We start from the raw sequence: 19,128 nt of genomic DNA on the forward strand, positions 1-19,128 counted from the left end.
TACTTCCTTAACAAAATCATAGATTGTAAAAGTCTAAAATCTCTTAATATATAAAAATGATACATGGTGTATTGGGTGACAAATGAACACTAAAATCTTTTAATGTATTATAAAAAATTGTACATACTATTTTGGGTGATAAATGAACACTAAAATCTTTTAATAGGCCTATATTATAAAAAATGGTGTTCTGGGTGACAAATGAACACTCACATGACATGTAACAATAAAGTTAATTTTAAAAGTAAAATAAATCTTTTGGAAATCTACCTAATATTATCACCAGCCGCTTCTTAGTGTATTTTAATCTGTGTCCAACATGTGAGACCCCCCTATATCAAATAATACAAAAAATTGCCGCATGTTGAAGCCAATAGGGATGTGAAGTTTCAAAAAAAGAAGGGTCCGCCTTTCAGACAATAGTCCACTAAAAGTGGAAATGAAGCGTTTGTTTATTCTGTCTTAAATGACTTCTCTTCAAATTATATAAATAAAGAGACAGGTGGAGCACCGGCACCATGTCAGAAGAGAGGCACATCTATCAAATTATTAATAATAATGGCTTAAACCCTCATTCTCTTCTATTAACAATATCCCAAAACCCCATTTGCTTTCTTCTGCAATCACATTTTTAACCGTTTGAAAGCTGGAAGTTGGAGGGAGTATATATACACAGTGATATATACATACTGTACACATCAGCAGCCATGTTCAGCGGCCACAAACGCGCGAGATTCAACAGCTCTTGCAGCAGCCGCAGAAGTAGTAGAAATTCAAGGGAGTCCAGGCTTGCTTGGGCTGCTCAACAGCAGGGAACCTCTTGTAGTAGTAGTAGCGAAAATGATGCTTTGTATTTCGGTTCATATGCCCATGTCGGAATTCATGAAGAAATGATCAAGGTGAGCATTCTGGCCCAGCTATTTATTGCTGATTTCTTGGTTGGAGAGGGAAGAGTAAATTCTGAAGTGCATATGACAGTATAATTGCTCTGGACTGTACTGAGTTCATAAATGTAATATGTTTGTGTAATGATAAGCATGGTACATGCTTTAAATGAAAGGTTCTTGTCATACCCATTTGATAGTTGAGGCTTTCTTTTGCCTTGAAAGCATTGTCGGTGGGCTTGTACTACATTCTTAGGATTGTGATGTATCTTTACTTTTAATAATGGATTAGTGATTGAATTTAGAAGTATCAGGCAACAAGAAATTTGTACTGAGTAATGCCCATTTGAAAATGGCAAACTGTCAGACACGCTTTTCTTTTCTTGATAATTAATGGAAGAGGTTATGGCTTGCCTAGAAAGACATAATGGATTAGCTTGGATCACATTCTTAAGATTTGTAAACATAGGTCACAGATTAAAGCACGTTCTGAAGTCTTAGTTTCTATACGGGTGATTGAATTTGAGTTGTAGAAGTTTAAAAATTGGTTTGAGTAAAACCCATTTGATTAATTTGACAATAAATAAAACATGAGATGAGATATGCATTTTTTTGTCGGTAAATTTTGAAAGATGTTAGGAGTTTCCTTGAAATCATTGTTGGATGTATCATGCGTAGTTTTAAATCTCAGTACATGTGAGATTATATTTAGAAAGAGTGCGGTATGCAATTGTCTTGGGTAATAATTTGACAAAAAAATATTATGAGATGATGCCTTTAATTTCTTGGTAAATTTTGGGTGAGGTTATGAGTTGCTTTGAAAGCATTGTTCGTAAATTTTCACCGTTCTTTTAAATTTTATTACATGTGATTGGATTTAGAAAGATTAGGCATTTCTTTTTGATAAATTAGACCATATATATTAGAACCAAAGTTAAAAATTACAGTTAATCCTTAAAAAAATAGGAGGTGGTATGGAATCACGCCCCCAAAGCCAAACCGGCAAAGTTGGGAGATGAAATAACAAGTATCAAGTGGCCCTAAGAAGGAAACGTTTAATTGATTTAAGTAATATTCATTTGACAATAACTAAACTACAAGATGTTATATACTTTTTAATACTAGTAAATCTTGGATGAGGTTATGGATAGCCTTGAAAGCAAAGTGGGGTAAACTTGGACCACATTCTAAAATTAAAAAAGAAGAGGCAAACGTGAATATACTCCACAATCATGATACTACAACCTTTAGCAAACTGTCGAATTCTTACCTTATTGTAGCAAGGGAATTTGAATCTGAGTCATGGTCTTACATGTTCTCTTGTTAGCCTTACACCCACAACACTGCAGATACTGTGAGCAAAAAGATCTATAAGCATGGGGCATACTCAAAACATACTCCATTATTTTTAAATCACAGCCTTGCCAAATTCCTTTCCTATATAGTAAATACCACTAATACAATGAGCCAAGATTTGTAAAGCATAGGTCACACTTGTATGTACCCTGATAATTGTTTATCATATCCTTGTCAAAATTCTGCCCTATTGCTGTCAGGTATATTTGAACAAGATTCATGCACACGTTCTCCCCCTCTACAATACCTTGGATACCATGAGACACAATTTTAATGAGGAATATGTTTTAAGAAAGACTATCTAGAACTTGTTTGATACATATTATCTTGCATCTATGCTAAATGAAACAGCATGCCTAGCCTCATCTCATTTTTCAACATCCACAGATTGGGGCAGGAACAAAAATAACCATTTCTAGCCGTCCTTTCCCATTTTGTCAGACCAATACGGTCCATTTCTTACCAAAACATAAAATAAGAAACATAAAATTACTTCCAAAAGTGAAACATGAAAAAAAATTGCTGGAACCTTGTGCTGAACCCCTGAAGCATGTATTCAAAACACTTTTTGCTCACCTTTTTTCTATTTTGGATGTGTGGAATAGCAATTTGTGACTTGAATTATGATTCAGACCTTTTGGGAAATAAGAAATGTCTATACAGTCCTATAATTGTTGTGCTGAATGAATGACTTAGGTTAAGTATTTCATTATATTTGTTTAAGCAAACTATGTGTAATTATTATTTATTTTCACTTTATCTGGCTACTGTTGACAGACTAATAAAATGTGGTCTCACAATGTTCAAGCCCTGTTTCCTTTATATGATTGCTAGACTTAGAGTATTTTTGGAGATTACTATAACTGTAAAGGGAAAAAGAAAAGGTATCTTGCATTCTAATACATAAAAATACAAAATTTGAAGATGAAAATCTCTTGAAGGTGAAGATGTTAATGTTGTTATCTTTAGACATAGGATGGAGGTTGAATTCTTAGGTTGCTTATAGTTATAATAATCAGATAAACAACGTAGAACTAGACATTGAGAATGACTACACTGTGGTCTATTCCTTGAACAGACACTGTCTAAAACTTGTATATTGCCTAAGAACATGTACTCTTTCCACAACGATTTTAATTTTTTTGGTGAATATAGGAAAGCAATGCATTTGTTTTTGTCTATTCTTGTAACTTACTATGTGTATTCCAGTTGATTTTTCAATATTACATCTATTTTGTGAAATTTTATTAGTTCAATATCTATATAATCGTAGAATTTTTGTTTGTTTAAAATTTATTCTGATTTTGGCTGCTAGAAATACTTTGTAATAATTCTTTGTAAGTTTTCTTTAATATAAAGTTTTCAAATACAAAGTTCTAAGCATAAATGCTTTTATGGGTTTGCATCTTTCAAAGAGCTTCTTGCTTCTTGGTTGTAGTGTTGCATTTTTGATTGTTTTTCTCGTGTATAACTTTGGTTTATTGGTAGTTGTCTACCATCTTTTTGGTTGCGTTTAGATTGTTTTTGTTCTTGGCTTGTTTTACAATCTGGACAGTCTCTTTAATGCAAGATTCTTTGTATTCTCTACTTTTTATTTATGCTTGTTCTTTTTCCAGACTTTGTTCAAAACTCATGTTTATATTTGTTTGATTAGTTCTGAATTTTGGCTATCTTTTTCTAAAGAGGTTTGGTTAGAGAACCCCAAACATAGATAGGAGAAAACATGTAAACACAGAAAATGGAGTTACAACAGCTCGTTGTACTTAAAATCTTCCATCATTTAGATCATTAAATGAAATGAGATGGTACATTTCAGTGAGAAAGATGACCAATTTTTCGCTGAGAAATGATTACTTACAAGGTCAATTATTGAACCCAATTTCTGTAGACTACAATGCTATAATATAATTTTCATAGAATGCTTTCATTGCCTAAATCAATGCACTTTTATAAGTATATATACTTACATTTATTATCCTTATCTTAAATATGAAAACTTTATCTCTTACAGAAATATTTTAGAAACACATTTACGTTGTTCTCCTCAGTCAGTCAATGTATCGGCTTAAAAAATATCTTTCTCAGCTAGCAAACAAACAAAATGAAAATAAGGTTTAATGTGCTTGTTACATGTATAGAAGACTGTATTTTTGACTGGATTGAGAAGACCCTGATAATCACAAAGTACCTGTTGACGTGTATTTTGTACACAATCATACACAGAATAAAATACCTAAAGGCATCTTATCCTCTCTTGAGAAAATAGTCTCTAACTGCTGAAGATTCGCGTAAAGGATCAGTTAGGTAGACTCCAAGGTTCTTTTAGTGGGGTCTCCACGTGTGGACAAGCTCCAGTGGTATGATGTGATTTGCTGGAATCACAAGGGGACTTACATTGAACTTCCGATCTGCTTTGCTGGACACAGGCTCTGACTAACTTAGATTAAAAAAATGGAAAAAGGATAAGGGCGAAGAGAGGATCTAATCTTAATAAGAAGAATGTAGGAGCAATGACTTGATTTTTGGTGAAACTCTAACTAGATCTTGTTTTGACATCAATGGAACATCTACACAAGACTAGTGCGATCTTCTAAGGGAGCTTTATGATGTTCAAATCATCACCGCAGGCATAGATACCATCCAAGTTGATGCATATCAATGAAGAGGCGACAAATTGAAATTGAGCTTAAGCTGAACGGTTCCAGTCGACTACACAAGGCAAGTTTGCAATCAACAAACTGCTAGTAGTATGGATGTACGAATTCCACCATCAATCAATCACATTCCCTCCATTCATTTAATCATCTACCATCTAAGATTGAAGACTCAACAAGAAACCATGCAAATTGCAAGAAAAACGACATATTTCACCATTACTTCAATGAAAATGGAGTTTGTTTACAATCAATGGCAACAATTTCTTGCCTTGTCCTCCTATTCTACTCTCTGTCTACTAACTACTTTCAACTATTTACAACTCTCTCTAATCCTCTAAAATTCCACCTTTACAAAATGAAATGCCTGGGCTTATATAGTGCCCACAATACAATTTGATGGCTTAGATCAATTCAAGATCAATGGCCAAGATTTTACAATGAAAACCCTAATTAGGGTTTGTTACAACCATTACATAACATTTAATGCTTGACCAATGATAAAATTGTATTGCTTGGACACATGTCCCTTTTAGAAAAATCGACCAATGGATAGCCGGGGTAGGTACATCGGAGTTTGTGCCACCTTCCATGAGTTAAGTACATTGAATCTGGACATGCTGAGATGGACTTCACTGATTGGAGAAATGATGACTAGGACGCCACCTCATCTGACACTTGAAGCTTGCTAGATATTCAATTTGATGTCGTTGAGAGGCTATCTTTAATTAACTCTTGTTCTAACTCCTTTTGTCCTTGATGTGCAGGATGACGATGTACCTCGCCTTGGAACGCTGGATTGACAGAGGTCGCCCATGTCTTGGCTTGATCGTCCTGGCGAAGACCGTCCTTGATCCGGCTTGATTTTCCTTGAAGAGACCTCCATTTGACGCCTACACAACATTTCAAAATTAGTAACATGATTTTGCAATACATAACATAAATTAGAGAGCAATTTTTTAGGAAACTTAATGATAAGTCCTTTATTAATCATTTCCTAAAAACGACTCTTGAGCTAGGAAAAACAAAATTCCAAAATTCAAAATTAAGGAAATGACGATGAACAATTCAAAATTAAAACAATAAATCCATATCGCCATACCTCACTAGAGAGCTAACTCTAGAATGCAAAATGAGGAATTTGCCTAGGCAAAAATCAAAATTCGATAGTCTTGATGTGATCTTCAAAAGAACGTTCCTCTTATCAACTTCGCCACCCTTCAAGTCTTGGACGTGATTTCCTCTTCAAGTTAGCAATTTCGCCATCTTTGATATGTCTTTGACGTCCTAGGCAACTTCGCTCAAATAGAAACTTCAAGTTCGCCTCTCCTTTGGATAGTAGTTTCGCACCACCTTTGATTGAATTCGCTCCTCTTCTTGAATGATAATTTCGCCCTTCCTTTGTATGAAATTCGCTCCTCTTTTGCCTTCTCCAAGTTGCATATGAGAGATGATAAATGATGATGTGAAAATGAAATAAACACCTTCCTTTATAGGCGCTCACCTTCATATTGACCTTAGGCCGACTTTTTGCAAAATATAGCAATTAAAACGATTTTTAAATAAATAATAAAGGCCGACCTTGACAAAATAAACCCAAGCGCTTCCTTTTGATTTTTATTAAATTAATAATTAATTATTAAATGCCTTTATTTTTAATTAATAAATTTCGATTTTTTACAAAGGCAAAAAATAATTAATAAATACATACCATGCGCTATTTAAATGCTTTTAATTAAATATCGATTTTTTTCTAGCATTTAAATAAATTTAAAAAATGTTTGTTTAGCGCCCAAAAATGAAAAAGTGGGAAGATACGTACCTCATCGCCCTGGTCCCTGACTGAGGGACAGGAGCGATTTTGCTCTTGTGGGCCTCATTTCACTTCATCACCTTCGAAAATTATATTCAACGGATTTGCAATGCCTCCTTTCATTCATTCATGCCTTGAGATCGGTTGAAATTTGGCGAGAAAATCATCTACAACAAAAATCGCTCTGGTCCCTTCCTGAGGGACAGGAGCGAACTTAAGCATTTTGGTCCTTTGTTGACGTTTGATAATCTTCAATTTGTCTTCAACGGGTTCGATTGACCTCCTTTCTTGCCTTCGAACATAAAATTTGCTTGATCTTTGCCCAGATCGTACCTTATGAAGAACTTCGCTCTGGTCCTTCAGTGAGGGACAGGAGCGAAATTGACCCTCTAGGCAAAACTCCATCATTTCCTTGTTTTTGATCAAGTCTGGATGTTCTATCATGCTCATTTCGTCCTTCACCATGCCTTTGATGTCTCGATTCGTCCAAACAAGGTCAGGAATGGCTCAACTAAGCATTTTCGCTCTGGACCCTTGGTGAGGGACACGAGCGATTCGCCTTGGTCCCTTGGAGAGGGACACGAGCGCATTTCGCTCTGGACCCTTGGAGAAGGACACGAGCGAAATTTGACTTTTCGCACTCTCGATCAGGACAATTTTAATGGAATATAACATTTAAGTATAAGTGACATTTCCTTCTATGTTTCTTCTTTCTTATACTTTAAGTTATATTCCATATATACTTTCAGGATGTTTGAGAGTGGTTTCAGACCTCCAGGAGTTATATTGCAAAATCTAGTTTTTGGAGGTTTTTCAGTTTCCAGACTTAGTCAAATTTCAGGATCAGGACATTCCAGACTTAGCCAAATTTCAGGATCAGGACCTCACTCAAGCCGGACTTGCTACCCTGTTGATCTCCCCGACAGCACTTCAAGTTATATTCATTTGATAAAATGTACCTCTTTGGACCTTCTCACATCGTCAAGACGTTAAAATCTTGCAAGGACAAAGCAAAATTGGATTTGTAGCTCCGGTCCTTCACTGAGGGACAGGAGCGATTTAGGCAATTAGCACTGTTATGGACATCCCAAAAATCTTCAATTTATATTCAATGGAAAGATCTCGCCTTTCTCCATCACTTCCAATTCGTAATTCATCTTGACCCTGCAGGAATAGTAAAATATTTGAAAACGAGCTCCCGTCCTTCACTGAGGGACAGGAGCGATTTTGCTCCTACAGGCCAAAATAACATGATTTTACACATTTAATCACTTCACAAGGCAAAAACAAATCATTTCCAATGCCCAGGATCAAATATCAAAAAAGTCAAAATTTGGTCAAAAATATTCAATTGGACAAAAATTCACATTTCATCTTCAACACTTAGACAAATTTAAGCTCTGCATCAACATTCCAATTGAAAATTAGACCATTCTGGCGAATTCATTTCATTCAAAATTTGCATTCTAGAAAAGGAAATTCAAAAAGCTCCCAAAACCGACTGGATTTTGGTCCGAAAAGACGGTAATTAGAACCCTAAGGCTTGACCCTAAATCCAGACAACTAACAAACTAACAAAACCCTAAAAAAGCAAAGCGAAAACGAGCAAAACGAGCAAAAAAAAAAAAAACATGGGTCCCCATTTGCAATGGGGCGATGTGTGAAAACGTCACAACAGTACCCTTGTGAGCTGCTCATGATATGACTATAAATCAGACAAGATCCGCTTTTACATAATGTCAAAATACCAACTTGTACTATTCTTGGCAAATCAACAGTCTATTTGTTCTTGTTTACCCAGAATACTGCACATATTCCAAGATTAAAGATATACCTGTCATCCCAATCTGTATCTCTGTAACTCAATAGCTGATATCCACCATGCATTGAATGTACCTCAAGAACCTCTTTGCGCTTACAACAATCAACTTTAAGTTTACTAAGAAATCATATAACAAAGCTAACAACAAAACAAATGTCAGGCCTAGTAGAAGAAAGATATATTGGGCTGCCGATCTATTGTCTTGTAAGTGGCTGGTTATCCCACTGAATGCTAAATTTTTATAGACCAGTTAGGATTTGGAACTAGGACCTCACATAGCCTGCTAGGCTGTTCTACCACTGAGCTATTGCCCATTGCATTGTTCAGAATGTGGAATGTTTCCACTGCCCCCCTCAAGCCACATATTTGTGCCAGAGGCTCTTAATCTAATTTTCATACCTCATACCATTTCAAATTTCTGTCGACTAGACATGATTCGAACCTAGGGCCTCCCATATGTTGTTAGGCTGCTTTACCATTGAGCTCGTGACTTTGGTGTGGTTTGAAATGTAGAGTGCTTCTCAAAATGGAACAACTCACTTATACTTGCTAATTATAAACCATACACCATAGAGATTGTCATGGGTTTACAATTCACCATTTTGAATTTCTCAAGCAGCTCCATTAATACTTTTGCTTAATTGCTTGGGGATATGTGCTTAGAGGCAATTCAACCTCTCTAATGGTGATGCTTGTAATTTTTAGGTCAGCAAAGCTACATGAGTTGTGTTTATTGGTACTTTAACCCAAAGTTTGCTAAAACCCTTTTTCTAGACACATACCTCTACTATAACTAGCTAGCTGTTAAAGGGGGCATTGCTGAGAATAGAGAAGAAATTATTAGGTTTACCTGACAAAAGAGAGATTCAAAGGGGACCTTGCCTTACCAAACTTGACAGTTGGAAAAAGAGCGTTTTCTTTGAGTCCGTAGACCTTTTAACTCCTTTGGGCTCTCCCTTGTAGTTGCATTGTTGAAGAGGGAATCCCTTAGGTTTTGAGTAGAGGCTTTGGATCATATTGAGGCTCCCCTTGTTTAATTTGGTGCTTAGCATATTACCTCTTGGATGAATGCCCACTATTTCTTTTGTGCTAACCATGGCCACAAGCACCACTGTAGGGGTAGCAGGCCCCATCATAATATGGAAGGAAGCCATATTGGCGAATGAATATTGCTTGCCATCCAATTGCGTTAAGTTAGGAATATGCCCTTACTCTAGAATGGGAAAGGCGGGGTCAGCCTTGAGGGTAGTTTATCTATCAACATTAGCCAAAGTTATTATGGTTTATCCACCAGCTGGACCAACATCCTTGTTACTTCGATAAGATTAGATTGGAATCAACGTGATTATGTGAGTGCCTACCAAGATCAGGATCTCCTGACTCATGGAGAAATAAGGTCCTTTTATTTCCTATTTGCGAGATCAAGCATTTGCTTGATCAGGTTGGTGGCCATCTTGAACAGCCATGTAATGTCTCCTTTTGGGATTACCCTAGAATCACAAATTCCATTCAAATAAGAAACGTAAGATAGTTAGAACTTAGGGTTATAGCTTACCCTTTAAAATGCCATTTTAACAAGATAAACCCTGATTCAAATACTGCAGAAAGTTAGTTATCCATGAAAGACTGTCATCATATAATTTCATAACATTATAGGAGAATCTCACTTAACCTTGCTAATTACATAACATGCATGTGGATTCCCTTAAGGCTTTTCCTAAGAACCCATCCACATTATGAAGCCCCTTGGTAGATCATACAAGGCACATCGAGCCTATCCATCAAACCTAGGAGCATGGAATGACACCCATTATTTGGGCTCCCAGCCCCACTCAGGGTTGCTCTACTTGAATGGAACCTTGTGCTACTTGCATCCCTTATATGTACATTCTCTCCTCCATAATGGGACGGCAGATTGGATGAAAGCTTTAAAGGAATCTTTATCATAATTTATTACTTAGAATGTATATATATATACATACTAACAATAATAGTAGGAATGATAACATTAGAAGTGATATATTAATTACTAAGCATTATTATCTGATGAATCAACATGATCAAGATTATGTAGCATTATACCCAGCACTTTGTAATTAACAAAGCCTGCTGATGACTCTCGATATCTCTGCAATTATATCACTTCCCTTTATTTGATTGTCTTCCTATTGTCTGCTGTTTGCTGCTGATCACTTATATAATGTACAGAGACTGTATGCTGAATGTTGTTCATTTATTCAGATTCTTACTTGATTGATCTCTCTTCCTCAATTCACTTCCTTTTCTGTTTGTAGTTCGATGTCCTCTCTCCAATGGGAGACTCTCTTCTTATATCCCCTAATTGACACGTAGGCGTGTGACTACCAAGGGTATTCTTATTCTTGAAAGGAGATTCCTCTTCAAACTGACTGCTGCCTTACAATTTATGTTTGTTTATTTTCAATAATCATAAACATTGCCTTTTCGTAAGCACTGCCTTATTGCAGCACATTAATCACTCCAATATAATCATGCATCTGTTTTACTGTTATTTCTGCTAATTATTATATGATTGCTTCTTAATCTTTATTCCTGCTCATATGTTATCTTCTCTGCAATGACGTCCAATTTATATTCCCCCTTTCTCATTCATCATCTTATGGCATCTTATACCATACTCAAGAGTGGTGACTATTCAAAGAGCCACAAGTCGGCCTTCTCAAAAGTATGTATCATTAGTATATTTAATAGTTCTCAAAAGTATGTATCATTAGTATATTTAATACTTATTTACTAACTAATGAGGTCGGCCATATCAAGTTAATGTCATTAAATTTAGTGATTATGTTTATCTTTCTTTTGTCAGCCTTCATATCTAGTCCTTGATGGGGTCGGCCTCCCTGAGTCTTAATTCCTTGGTTTAGTATAAATAATGCCTTCATGGCGAGGGTATGACTGTCTGCCCTTCCCGAAATTGCTTGTCCCCAAGTAATGATAGTTTTAAGTGCATCTTTTCCAATGTGAGGATCCTAAACTAATCCTTAGACCTCCTTGTGATATATTTAGCTTTTTCTATGCAACTCTGAATGTATCTTTGTGAGTTATCTTGTCCAATGATTGGAAGTTTGCAAGGTTTTGTAATTTTAAGACAAGTTTTCTCTCATCAATTGTAATTGTAAGAACTATTTTGGTTGGTCCTATGGATATCTCTTCGAAACAAAGCGAGGGCAAACTTCCCTTATATTGAGAAGAGGATTAGAAACATGACACACATGTATGACCTCAAATGCAATGTTCTTTCTAAATAAATTCACGTCTTTTGGTTCATTCTAGTTAATCTCATATTCTAGATCAACCAAAAATAAAAATCTTATGATGATAGGAATATGTCTATAGTAATCATAGACACTCATGGAGTAGACAAACACATCAAGCATGAACCAAACACAGAGCATACACATAAAAACACAAGGCATACACATGGATATATGCAAACACAGAGCATACACGCAATTACATGTGTTGTTAAATTCTCTCTCATTGACTAGAATGATTCGCTGATTCATCTTTACCTTGCAGGATGGCAGGATCAAAGCTCTGATACCAATTGTAATGTCCGATTACCCTAGAATTTGCCCTATAATCACAAATTCCATTCAAATAAGAAACATAAGATAGTTAGGGTTATAACTTACCCTTTAAAATGCCTTTTTAACAAGATAAACTTTAATTTAAATCCTGCAGACAAGTTAGTTAACCATGACAAATTGTCATCATATAATGTCATAACATTATAGGAGAATCTCACTTACCCTTGCTAATTACATAATATGCATGTGGATTCCCTTGAGGCTTTTCCTAACAACCCATCCACATTATGGAGCCCCTTGGGAGATCATACAAGGTGCTTCGAGCTTATCCATCAAACCCAGGAGCATGGAATGACACCCACCATTCGGCCTCCCAGCCCCATTCGGGGTTGCTCCACTTGAATGGAACTTGTGCTATTTGCATCCCTTATATGTACATTCTCCCTCCTATAACGGGACTGCAGATTGGATGAAAGCTTTAATGGAATCTTTATTAGTAGGAATGATAACATTCAAAGTGATATATTAATTGCTAAGCAATATTATATGATGAATCAACAAAGCCTGCTGATGACTCTCGATATCTCTGCAATTATATCTCTTTCCTTTATTTGATCGTCTTCTTATTGTCTGCTGTTTTCTGCTGATCACTTCTAATGCACAGGGACTGTATGCTGAATATTATTCATTTATTCGGATTCCTACTTGATCTATCTCTCTTCCTCAATTCACTTCATTTTCTGTCTGCAGTTCGATGTCCTTTCTCCAATGGTAGACTCTCTTCTTATATCCCCTAAGGGACATGTAGGGGTGTGACTTTACCAAGGGTCTTCTTATTCTTGAAAGGAGATGCCTCTTCAAACTGACCGCTGCCTTATAATTTATTTGTTTATTTTCAATAATTATACCCATTTCCTTTTTATAAGCACCGCCTTATTGCAACACATTAATCACTACAATATAATCATCCATCTGTTCTACTGATATTTCTGCATATTATTATATCATTGCTTCTTAACCTTTATTCCTACTCATATGTTATTTTCTCTGCAGTGACGTCCAATTTATATTCCCTGTTTTTCATTCATCATCATATGGCATCTTATACCTGTTGATGTGTCTTTTATACACGATCAAACACAAAATAAAATGCCCAAAGGTACCTTATCCTCTCTTGAACAAAGCTTCCCCGAATGCTGAAGATTCTGCCTAAGGATCAATCGAGGGAACTCCAAGGTTTTAATATGTAGGTTCTCTACTTGTGGATAAGCACCAGTGTTTGTTGTGTTTGCTGTTTCATCAAGGGGTCTCACGTACTTTCTATGAAATCTGGTTCTTGCGACTACTTTATCAATGAGGAACTGGATTTTCCTAATACTAACCGATGTTTCAAAAAAGGCAAAAGATAAGGGATTCAAGAGGGCTATGCTAAACTAAGCCTAAGAATGACAAAATGGAGGGCAATCTTAGTGAAACTCTACCAATCTCAATATTACCATAAAACAACAACTTTACTGGAATCGGTGCGATCTTCTAAGGGAATTCAAAGATTTTCAAATCATTAATGAACATAGATACTATCAATAGGATACATATTAGTATTCAAGTAATGATTGAACCCTAAACAATTTTAATATCTTCAGTTGACCACACATGGCACACTTACAATCAATAAGAGGCTAGTGGTTTGGACTATGAGCTTCACTAAAAGATCAAACACAACATTTATCACTCAATATAACTCTAACATCTAAATACTATCTTCAATAAGAGCGATTCAAGAAGATGAACAACCATGTAAGAAGCCACAAAGATTGCAATAAAACACCATAACTTCAATATTTCATTGATCTCATATCAAAATATAACAACAATTGTTCAACTTTCTCTCTTCACCAAATTTGTATAACAACTCTTCTCTGCTGCTAATAAACTTATTCCTCTTAACTCTAACCTACAAATGAAATGAGTGAGAGCTTATATAGCATTCTCAAATACAATGAATGGCCCAGATTTAAAGAAGATCAATGGCTGAGATTTTGACACCTGAACCCTAATCAGGGTTTGCTACAAAATAACCCTAATCAGATAAGCATTATCATAACATAGCCTATAGAAATTGGCACAAATAACGAGGAAACATCGTCCAATAGGAATTGAATTGCCACATCATTTCATAACAACTTCTCATCTAGAATTTTGTTCCCTTTTCCATGTTCCTTTTTGGCATATTCAATGAATTTGGATGTAATCCCTTCAATCTCTGCAATGGGAATCTCATGCAGGTTCTTCATTCGCTCCTCCAAGTGAAGGACCTCATCAAAGGCCAAAAGAAGAGTCATCTCCCATCCATGTTCCAACTCTTTTGTCTTCTCAATCAGGAACATAGTAGTATACATTTGATCTCGTTGCTCTTCTGTGATTATGTCTTCCTCTCTACAAAAGGTGACCTTGATCCCGTCCTCCAATTCTTGGACGTCCACATCTGTTTCAATCTCTATCCTTCTATCAAGGATTGCACATAATACATCAAACACTTTATCCTGAATAGGATGGATAGTGTCCTCAACTCGGCTGCACCTACTATTGATGTCCTTGAATAGAACTTCTTTCATTTGGAGCAAAGTTGACCATTGTAGGAGATTATGGGTTCCACCATCAATTATCCTCTCTTGTGCTAAAACTTGTCTTGATGTCCTTCTTACCACTTGCAATACTTGGATGACAATGTCTCTAGTGTGAGTGAATGCATCGACAGTTACCACTAGATTATGAATGATCTCAAGGACTTGGATAGCCTTGTGGACTGTTTTCATCATTCTTCTTACAAATTCCTTAGCTACCATGTAGGATCTATCAATCCATGTATCTATGAGTTGGGATAAGTTTTTCATCTTTTCTGCCTGATTTATTGACTCAAGAGGGAGTGCCTGCAAGGGTGAAACTGCTAGATCCTATTGCCTTAATGACTGGTTAAGGTGGCTAAAATAATTCCTCCAAGCGTTAATCTCCTTTTCCAACCTTTTATTCTTTTCCATTTCTTCTTTTAGTTTATCATTAATTGCCCTTATTGAATCAGTCGCATCTTCCATGGCTTGCTCGGAGGTAAGTGGACCAAGATCAAATGTCTCTAAATCATATTCTCTAGCCATGATCTCATCATCGTACTTGTCCACTGCTGGTCTAGCTATCTGTATCTTTCTGGATCCTGTATCATCTCTGATTACTTTTGACATCTTTGTAGCTTTCTTCCTTTCAATCTCCTCTTGAGAATCGCCTAGAAGACTTTCCAAATCAAATACTTGCTCTTCATCCTCAACCACAACTACCTTTGTAAGTCTTTCCCTAAGCCAATCTCGAATGGAAGACTTTCCTTCTCTTACTTGTACTTCCTCAGGAAATGGCTTCTCGCCTCTAAAAGGAGATGTCGCTTCATCATCATTTCTTTCTTCTTTTTGCTCATTAACATCAACTTGGAGAGGAAGAGACTGACTTGATGAGTGCTGAGGTGTCCTTCCTTTGTCTTGTTTGTCATTCTGTACCATGGATTCCATAGACTCATCTATCTCATACACCTTCTCTCTTTGGTCCTCTCCTTGACTTATCTCTTTTTCATGTCTAGAAGAAGCACTCGAGGGATGATCAGGATTCACTTTCCTTCTCTTCTTGGACGATTCTCTCTTTTCAAGGCCCTCCTTTCTCTTCGACCCCTTAGAATGAGAAGTGTTCTCACTTGCACTAGCCTCTCCTTCTTCCGTTCTTGTTTCTAAGCTGAATGTCATAGCTATGTTTTGTTTCTTCAGCTTTTGATGCTGGACATCCACCCATTTGCGAGTACAACTCAGGATTGGATCCATCAATGCTCTTAAGTCTGCTACTTCTTGCTCATCCCAATCTATCTTCACTTCTTTGTCTTCTTTCTCATAGGAAGATTGAAGATATCTGCCACTGTCTTGTGCTTGATCTGCTACTCTATAAACTTTGCATTTCCTCATAAGATCTAAGGGCATTCGAGAGTGCATCCTTCTTTTCACCTCTACATCATCCTGAACATTCATCTTGAAGTCCTCTACTTGAAATACATGCTTATACTTCTTCCTAACTGTTTCTTCCATATGACCATTAGGATCAAAATTTTCTCTCGAGGCAAAATATGTGAATGAGTAGAGAGATAGCTCCTTTTCTGCATCTTCAGCTGCTTGAGAATTAGGACATACGTCAATTGAATTTCCAAGTGAAATAGGTATAGGGATACCATTCCCATGCTTATGTCTTGATGCCTTAGCACAAGCTGCCAGCTGTCTAGCCACCTCAAGTAGTACTATTCTATCCGTAGGATACCTTGGCAACATTTAAGGAGGTGAAGGACATCCATGGATCCTGATGTAGGTGAATTTAGGAAATTGAATGAACCATGCACCATGTTTCTTCACAAGTTTTTGTGCTTCTAGAGATAGTCGATGGTGAATCCCTCCTTGTAATGTCTTGGTGATATGCATTGTGAAAGTATTGTTGACTAGCTTGTAGTAATTCTTAGGTGGATGATGCAATTGAGCATAAGAATCACATACTCTTTATCTCTCTGGGTCCTCTCCCAACAACTCCTTTGTGTGGTAATCCTGCATATTCAAAGCATCTGGCTAAAGAATATATAACATATGAACTCATGTGGAATGACTTAGTAGGGACTAGCCTCCTCAACTGCACATCTAGGTTGTTACTGATAATCCTGGCCCAGTTGAACATTCCTTTCCCTTGAACGATCACTTGTATAAAGAAGAACATCCATCTGTCGAAAAAGAAGGCTTGGGAGGCACCTACAATTCAATTAAGCATGGTTATCAAGTCTTTGAATTCTTCTTGGAAATCAATTCTGTGAGATGTATTGGGTATCTTATTTAGGCGAGGCCTACTTTTGAGCAACCAATTCTTATTGATGAAGTTTAGACAGGTATCAGGATCATCTTCGTAGATAGACTTGGCTCCTTCTAGGCTTTTGTAGATCATATCTCTCTGTTCTGGAAGATGAAAAGCTTCACTTATAGCTCCCTCTGAGAGATAGGCGAGGATGGTCCCATCCTTGGCTACAATTGTCCTTGAATGTGAATCATAGTGCCTGGCACATTCGATCATCAGCTCATGACGTCTGACTGCGGGAGGGATGACTGCGGCCTTGACGATCCCACTCTCAATTATCTTCTTGGCTATGGGTGATGGCTTGCCAATGTAGGGTGCTTCTCGAAACTTCTTCACATTGAAAATTCCTAAGTTGGTGTCTCTAATATTGCTCCATTTGGATACGATCCTCGTCTCCAAGTCGTCACACCTTTGATCTTCTTTAATGAGGGCTTGCCGGGTAGAGGATCCACTTGCCTTGGGGGCCGCCATTTGTTACCTATAAAAAAGGGCTTAAGTTAGGTTTTAGGTATAGTAGCCTAGATAGGCGATTCAAGACCTTAAAAGAACAATCTGAACTTCAATTTGAACTTACATAAATAAGCATTAAAATTCACAAATTGAAATTACAAATGAATTAATGAAGGCTTAACCCCAAAGAAATTGATATTGAATTGAATCAGATCTTCAAGACACCTTAAAAAAAATTCAGATTGCACATACCTTAATCTTGATCTTTAGCTATTGACCTGAAAAAGATGGGTAAAGGGGAAATTGCTGTTGGATTCGTCTTCTTTCCAAGTGATGTTCAAATACGTTTATCCTGCTAGAAGCTTCAAGTTTGCACCTCAAGGTCGCCTTTGCTGATCTTTTGAACTGTCCTTAGAGGATCAGGTTTGAGATTTGAAAGGTTAAATCTGCCTTAACCTGCCTTTATAGGATATGTCTTTCGCCTTCTCAAACTTGAATTAGGAGCAAAATCCTCTTTCTAGCCAAAAATGAAGTAGGAGCAAAATCGCACATTTCGATCCATTAAGCCAAAAACTTGCAGTCTGCCAAATCGCCTTCTTAGGCCGAGCATGGACGAAATCTCGCAAAAAGGCTCTAAGCCCTGAAAATCAAAAGACGTCCAACTCTCACGTTTCGACTAAGTAGGCCGAAAATCGCGCAATATCGTTATTTTGCTCGAAAACTCGTAAGGTTTTCCGAGTTTCACAAAATCACCATTTTGGCTGAAATACTGATGAAAGGAAAGAATCACAAAATAGCTTCACAAGCCGAAAAGGCTTAACGGTTAGAAAAAGGGTTCATTTGGCCGAAATTCGCCCAAAAGATCAGAGTCGTGCGAAAAACGTTAAATTCACAAAATATCATTTCCGACCGAAAAGTAAATGGTAAGCTCGCAAAATTGGTTTGTAGGCCGAAATTGAACAATAGAAAAATCACGCAAATCCTCTTTCTAGCCGAAACCAATTCTGAAAATCGCACGATATACATATTCGGCCCGAAAAAATTGATGAGTTCAAATTCGCGAAAGTTACTTTCAGGCCAAAGTCGAAAAATGGCTCCATGAACCGAAATTGCGATATAAACACTTAGGCCGAAAATTATAAAAAAGGCTTAAGTTCGCAAATTGGCCATTTCGGCCGAAAACCCTAAGTCGCATAGAATCGGTTTCATGCCGTATCGTCTCCAAAGTCTGAAAATGTCCAAAGTTTGCTAAATCGCCTCCATAGGCCGGAAAGGGCAAAAAGTTGGGCGTTGACACTTAAATAAAATAAAATATTTCAAAAGATTTGATAGGCCCGAAATTTGACTAGAGAGGTAATTTAACAAATAGAAAATCTCTTATTGTTGCCTATTTCACTCGAAAATTCAGAAAGAGGCTTTTTTTCAATATAACCAAAGATCTCTCCTTTTAGGTGAGGGGCCGGAATCATAAACAAAGAGCAAGTAAAATAAAGAGAAATCTCACATTTCGCCTAATATGGCCGAAATTCATCAAAAGAACGCATTTAAAGACACTACAGTTCAACTTGTTAATAAAAATGTCGAATTTCAATCAAAAGTTAGGCATTTTTAAAATAAAGTGAAAATCACCCATCTTGGACGAGCTAGCCGAAATTGCTAAAGT

General features: G+C 36.7%; 1 protein-coding gene across 2 annotated transcripts in view; it reads left to right on the forward strand.

The window, feature by feature from the left end:
* Window positions 1-367: 367 nt before the first annotated feature.
* LOC131056355 (probable protein arginine N-methyltransferase 6) overlaps window positions 368-19,128 on the forward strand; it is a 218,425-nt gene continuing 199,664 nt past the window's right edge. For both annotated transcript variants that reach the window (XM_057990715.1, XM_057990714.1), the window contains exon 1: window positions 368-899. In XM_057990715.1, coding sequence (XP_057846698.1) covers window positions 708-899 — 192 coding nt within the window. In that variant the 5' untranslated portion in view covers window positions 368-707. The remainder of the gene's footprint in view (window positions 900-19,128) is intronic.

The sequence above is a fragment of the Cryptomeria japonica genome, chromosome 7 (assembly GCF_030272615.1).
Source record: "Cryptomeria japonica chromosome 7, Sugi_1.0, whole genome shotgun sequence".
NCBI lineage: Eukaryota > Viridiplantae > Streptophyta > Pinopsida > Cupressales > Cupressaceae > Cryptomeria > Cryptomeria japonica.